At 39.5% G+C, this 6,612-nt stretch overlaps 1 protein-coding gene across 1 annotated transcript; it reads right to left on the minus strand.

Moving 5' to 3' along the window:
• Window positions 1-1,965: 1,965 nt before the first annotated feature.
• On the minus strand, window positions 1,966-2,925 carry LOC131596500 (uncharacterized). The gene has a single exon (XM_058869162.1). The coding sequence runs from the start codon at window positions 2,923-2,925 to the stop codon at window positions 1,966-1,968; it is 960 nt and encodes a 319-aa protein (XP_058725145.1).
• Window positions 2,926-6,612: the final 3,687 nt, after the last annotated feature.

The raw sequence follows: 6,612 nt of genomic DNA on the forward strand, positions 1-6,612 counted from the left end.
AACAACTTGAAGTTAGCTTGAGACGCAATCACCATGAAGATCGTTGGCCTAGTGGCCGACCCCACATCCAAAGCAACTTGTATTACCCCAAGTATACAACTGGTTTTCCCTTCATAATTGGAGAGAACCATATTATGGGGCCTCAAATCCCTGTCAGTCTTTCCTATTTTTTGGAGCAACGAATGAGGCATCAAGTTCACAGCAGCCCCACCGTCAACAAACACCTTGTTTAGTGGGACGCCATTAATCTTTGCCCTTACAGACAAAGATTTAAGGTGATACATCATCCCATGATCTGGCTTTTCGAACACAGCCTTCTGTTCCTCAACCACACCATTTCCCATCACGTAATAACATACTGGCATTTCATCCACATTTTCACCCTGAACAAAGTCATCACCGGTTTCTGATGCTTCTGAAATTCTGTCGTACTCTGCAGGAAGCACTGACACAATTCCACAGTCGGTCAACAATTCATCTTACTCTACTTCAAAATTATCATCAACTAGTTCTTCATCAGAAAGCAGAGAATATTCAGGTTCTTTCCCAGCACTATTACTTGGAGTATTGTCAATGGTCTTCTTTCCCAAGACCACACTTGAAGATAAACGCTAATTTTCCACTCTAGTTTTCTCCTCAGTCCTCTTCCTATACAAAGGTTTTGGTTGATACCTGTCGAAGCTCATTTGAACTAGGTTCTAACCCTCCTTCTTATTCTTCTGGTTTCTCTGGTAACGCCTCTATTGGGTCCTTGTCATAGGATTTTTCCCTTTGTAATTTGGAGACACATACTCCCTTTTCCTCGACCCATTAACATGCTTGGAATCTTCTGCACTTGCTCCAGAATCTTAAATCTTCCACTCTGGATGCCTTCCCCCTTGAAAGTTAATAGGCTTCACCCATTTTCCTTGAGGCACATTAGAAGGAGGACGAAAATTCCTGGGTTTCTCAAACCTCTTCCTATAATTCTCATTCCTACGAACACTGCTTTCTCCTTCAAACAGAAATTGTCGGTTCTGGCTTCAACGAGGGTCAAATCTCACTTTCTTAGCAGCATCACATCTTGGACAAAGACCTACCTGAGAATTATTCCTATGACATCTTTCAAGAAATTTCAGAAGACTCTCATTTGGGTTGGGATAAACCAAACTTAACACCTTGCCATCAGCAGCAAAAAATTTCTTTTCATCAAAACCTTCAGTGGTTTCGACCAACATGACATCAAAAAGCTCTATGTAATTAGCTTCTCCGACCAGCAAAGGATTAGCATCAACTTGCATCGACGATTTTGGTTTTTCTCCAAATTGCAGTCTGCCTTCCTTCAAAGCCTTTTGCACCAGATCTCTGAAAAGTACACATTGAGATGTTTTATGCCCCAAAAAATTATGAAGCTTACAAAATCCTCTTTTATTTTTCTGTTCTAGAGGAGGATTTTTAAGTCCTGGAGGCACTATGATTTTCCCATCAGTAACTAACAAATCAAATATCTCGTCACATTTTGTTATATCGAAAATATAAGTTTTATTGACAAACTTTTCATTCTTATTATTTTCAATGGGATTTTTCCCATTCGAAGGCTTAAGCAGTTTGCAAACATATGGAGGTCCTGGCTTTAATTCAACCACATTTACCTCATTTTCGTCATAACTACTATTGACATTAGAGTCGAAATCATCAGTTGCAATATATGCAACTTTCTCTTTTTGGTGATATTTGCTAGCCCTAGCCTTTTCAGCTTTTAACCGTTCGACCTGACGAACTCTATCAGCCAACTGTGCCATATCCCTCAAATACTCGGTATCTAGCTTTTTCCTGATAGAGTAATCTAAACCCTTAGCAGCCATCTCGACTAACTCATGTTCCGGGACTTGGGTGAAACATCTATTTTTTAATAACCTGAAGCGATTCAGATAATTATCTATCGACTCAGCCACCTTTTGCCTTACTCCTGCTAACTCTTTCAAACTAATTTTCGACTGTCCCATATAAAATTGTTCGTGAAATAATCTTTAATTGGTTCCAAGAAAATACAAACTGTGGAGGTAAGGTTGTGAACCAAGTGAAAGCATTTTTTGTTAAAGAAGTTGGGAAATACTTCATTTTCAAGTTCTCATTATTGGCAAGATCACCAGCTTCAGTCTGAAATCTGGCGACATGTTCAACTGTCGACTCACCAGTTTCGCCAGCGAACTTAGTAAATTTTGGGACTTTCCACCCCCTAGGTAACTCAGTTTGCCTAACATATTCTGACAAGGGGGACACAAAATTAGGCCTATGAAGTCCTACATTTATCCCATTTTGAACTAAGATTTGTTCCACTACATTTGAAATATTATTGTGGCCAATATGAGCATTTTGCTGGACATGTCTTAACACTTGATGTGCATCTTGATTCCATTGTACAACTCTTGGGATATTTTGATCAATGTGCTCCTCTTCGTATCGCTCTGGCACCTGTTGTTGAGTTTCTATTCTAACTCCATTTCCTGGTGTTTCTACTACTCTTACATTCGAAACTTGGGGAATGGGTCGAGGTGGAACTGGTGGTGTCCCAAAAAATTCTGCTATTCTAGCCATTTGACCAGCCAACATCTCATAACTATGGTTTGTGTTATTTATCATGGGAGTAAAAATAGTCCCAATTTGTTGTGTTATGGCATTCACCATATCATGGTTACTTTCGTCTATTTGTTGTCTAATAGACAATGTAGACGTAGTATTTAGTGATGGGGACGATTGGGGCATATATCCTACCCATGTTGGTCGACTTTCTAGATTCATAGATGTACCTGTGGCCATCATGCTATCAGAATACATAGATGGGTTAGTATGCAAACCCACCATCATCGATGTAGGCATTCCATATTGAGGGAATCCAGGCGGAGGGACTATTCCTCCTTGAAATAACGGTCTTTCCAGATTCATAGGCGAGCATGGTGGATTTAGTGGCGACGATACTATAGCTACCGTCGACCCAAAAACACTTGATGCCCCAACTGGAGACAGAATTGTCGTACTATGTGATAGTGTTCTAGTTGGAACGACATCTATATGATTTCTAAAAGGATCAGAAGTGTTCGTATCATATTAGACATTTCATTTAATTGTTTACCACTCCTTAATCTCATTCATACTTTCGACAATGATTAGAAAGCAAGAGACAATTAGCAACCAACGTGTCCCAGTGGGCGTGCCAATTTGTTTACCCAGAAATTTGGTAAACAAACACTAGTTTCTTTTTAAAGGTTACTTTGCGGAATCAACTAGTAAATTCCAGTACTTATTGCTATGTTCTTATTTTATGTAACATTGACTCGTATTAAATGCAGAAAACTTGAATGTAAATGAAGAAAACAATACAAAATTTTAAAGCATGACTAAAATAAAGGCATTAAAAGAAAGCAGTAAATGTATGTAAAGGACAATCTGGAATGTTAAAATGATTGCATAATAATTAATCTGGTACGCATACGTACATTCCTAGAAAATTACACTCGTTTCTCATTTTGTGTGCAGAGATAGAGTTTTGTCTTTTGTAATATAGAAATGCGGACCCCCAAACTACTAACATTAACTTGCTTAAATAGAAATTCTAAAAATAAATTGTCCTAATGGTTGTCTAATCACCTGTCGACATGTGTCCCATCCATGTAGCCCTGTCCTTGAGAAGAATCCACGTGTTCCTGATGAGAAACTGCCTAAAACCGTCTGTTTTAAACCTAAAGAGCTTTCGACCTCCAACCCAGTTTTTTGAAATAACTTAAGTTTTATTTCGCTAAGTGTTTCAAAGGCTCTTCCAATTGATGAACCGTTATACTGAGTCGAACGTCTTTGACTAAAACTTCAAACCTCCTTTTCCCCAATTGTAATGACATACTCAAAAATAGGAAGTCGGAATCTTTGGGTAACATAACTCTCGTTTAATGACTTTAATGTCATATCTCAAAGCTATCCTTTGTTTGAGCGACGCCTCGTGGAGAGTAGCGCCTGACCAGACTTCCTCGACTAGGTCGAGTTCTTATCTGATGGATTCTCCGTTCGTCTCCTAGTCAAGAGGTTCTTCGGTTCGTCTGGTGGACTCATATACTCTGATCGGTATTACGGTCTCGGTTTTGTATGTCAACCGAAAAGGGGTTTCCCTGGTGGTTGAATGGGGCGTAGTCCTGTCGGCCTAGAGGACGATGTGAAGTTCTTCGACACACCTCTTTTTGATCTCTTCCATTCTTCTTTTAAGGCCTCTTAGAATGACTCTATTCGCGGCTTCCGCCTGCCTGTTCGATTGGGGGTGCTCGACGAAAGCGAAGGGTTGTTTCGCCCCTAGCCCTATGACGAATTCTTGGAAGTTTTTGTCGGTGAACTGGGTTCCGTTGTCAGTTGCGATAGCCAGATGCACCCAAACTGGGCAAGTATGTTCCTTTTGTAGAAACAGAGAATATTCTGCACCGTTATTTTGGCCAGTGGTTCCGCTTCGATCCGCTTGGTGAAATAGTCGACGGTGATGATCAGGTACTTGTTTTGGTAGGAACCGGTGACGAATGGTTCGAGGAGGTTCATGCCCTACCTAGAGAACGGTCAAGGCGATGATATGGATTTAAGCTCGTTGGGGGGTGCTACGTGCATGTACCCGAAGCGTTGGCATTTATCGCACTTCTTCACGTGTTCCTTGGCGTCTTGTTGCATGGTGGGCCAGTAGTATCCTGCTCGCAATGCCTTTCGGGCATGTGAGCTTCCTCCTAGGTGTTGGGCATTTATTCCTTCGTGTATCTCTCGTAAGATGTGGGGGACTTTGCTTTCGTCTACGCACTTGAGGAGAGGGATGGAGAATCCTGACGATAAAGTCGTCCTTCGACCAAGATGTAAGAGTAAGCTCTTCTCCTGACGGTATACTAAATTCTTCCACAAAATAATTATATGTCAAATCCGTTATTCAATTCTGGAAAGTGTGTGAAAAGTATCATGCTTTATTGAAATATGTTGAAAACACCATTCTTGATCTGGTGTATGAGAAGATTGTTTGTGTGACGACTAATAATATCCGACACCTTGGGAATACACCACCAATAGAGTTGAGTTGACCCATGCTAGTTTGAAAAATTGGTTAGGGAATAGCATGGGGGACTTCTTTCGAGATTGAGACTTTGTAAATCTCATGATTAAAAACCAACATAATGAGGTACAAACTACATTTGATCGGAGCATAATGGTGTTGGGACATCGATTTAAGGAAAACATTCTTTATTCTCAATTGTTCGGCAATATTGAAATTCTGGTGTAACAGACCCAGATGTCTTGAAAGATGTCGAGACATTTGATCTGTCAAAAACATTAGCAAGGTATATACACATATTTATGCCAAACTGAAATATAAATGACACCAGTAATTGTTGATCCAGTTCGGTGACAAACACGCCTACTCTAGGGGTATACCAAGCCAAGAATGAAGTCCACTATCAGCAATATTAATTCAGAGCTAAACAGTCCCAATTTACAACCCTTCACTTAATCCCTACCCAACGAACCTTATACCTAGATCCTCTCTAGATATGGAATATCCCTATCCCACTTCCTAACACCGTAGAGATGTTGTACAATTCTCCAGTCCCAGGAGCTGTAGCAACAACTTAATACCCAACGCATTTCGATTACACATACAAACAGTTTGGAAGATACACTTCCATGACAATCCCTAGTCAAGACTCTTGACTATGAAAAAACAACTTGGAGCTACTTCAAAGCTTCCTCCAAGAACAATACGTACTCCTCTTACCTATAACTTTCGAGGATTATGGTGACCTTCCCACAACCCGGGAGGTTCACTTAACCTAGCCCTAATAATTACATCTTTACTATTCTTGGCTGGCTTATTTTTCTAGGTTACAAAGTCTTCTATTTATAACCTATACCCAACTGGATTTGGGCCTTCAATCACAGCATATATGCTGTTACAAATCGCAGTAACTTCTGCTACAAACAAGTTCTTCAATCTTTTAGTTTCTGGGAATATCTCTATATTTAGAAACTATATAGTCTTCAAATATTCTGATTTGATTCTTCTGATTGAATCCTCAAATCTTCTTATTGATTCTTCAGACCTGTCAAATAAATCACGCCCTTATTTGATTTTCATAATATTCATGGAATATTCTGCAATCTTCTGTAGTAATTAAATCACACAAATTTAATTAGAACTCTTCACTTCAGCTCAGACATGATGTCGTAACATCCTTGTGACATGTTATTCCAGATATTAAGTTACTCCAACATAACATGTTCTATCATTTCAGTGGGACTTCTTTGTTGTACCTGTTCTTCTTATACATTACACAAACTGATATTTTTATTTGTTTTACAAAAATTAAGCCAACCCTAAAAACAGAGAACTAACAAATATGTCTCGGTCCGAATTAAACTATACTTTTCACGATGCCAAACTAGGTGAAACTGTAGGTTCCGATAGCACAAAGTATGGTTGCACTATTTTTAAAACCTATGGTCTCCCTTGTTCCTGTGTTATTTTTAAAAGATGAAACTAGGTGAGCCAATAAGAATGAGTGAAGTTTGCCCTCATTGAAAATGACTTGGTTTCGATGATGATGGTTGCATGGAAGGAGG

The sequence above is a fragment of the Vicia villosa genome, linkage group LG1 (genome assembly GCF_029867415.1).
Source record: "Vicia villosa cultivar HV-30 ecotype Madison, WI linkage group LG1, Vvil1.0, whole genome shotgun sequence".
Classification (NCBI taxonomy): domain Eukaryota; kingdom Viridiplantae; phylum Streptophyta; class Magnoliopsida; order Fabales; family Fabaceae; genus Vicia; species Vicia villosa.

What these genes read in the sequence shown, in the direction of transcription:
- LOC131596500 (XM_058869162.1), bottom strand. Translation starts at nt 2,925, where the DNA reads ATGAATCTGGAAAGACCGTTATTTCAAGGAGGAATAGTCCCTCCGCCT.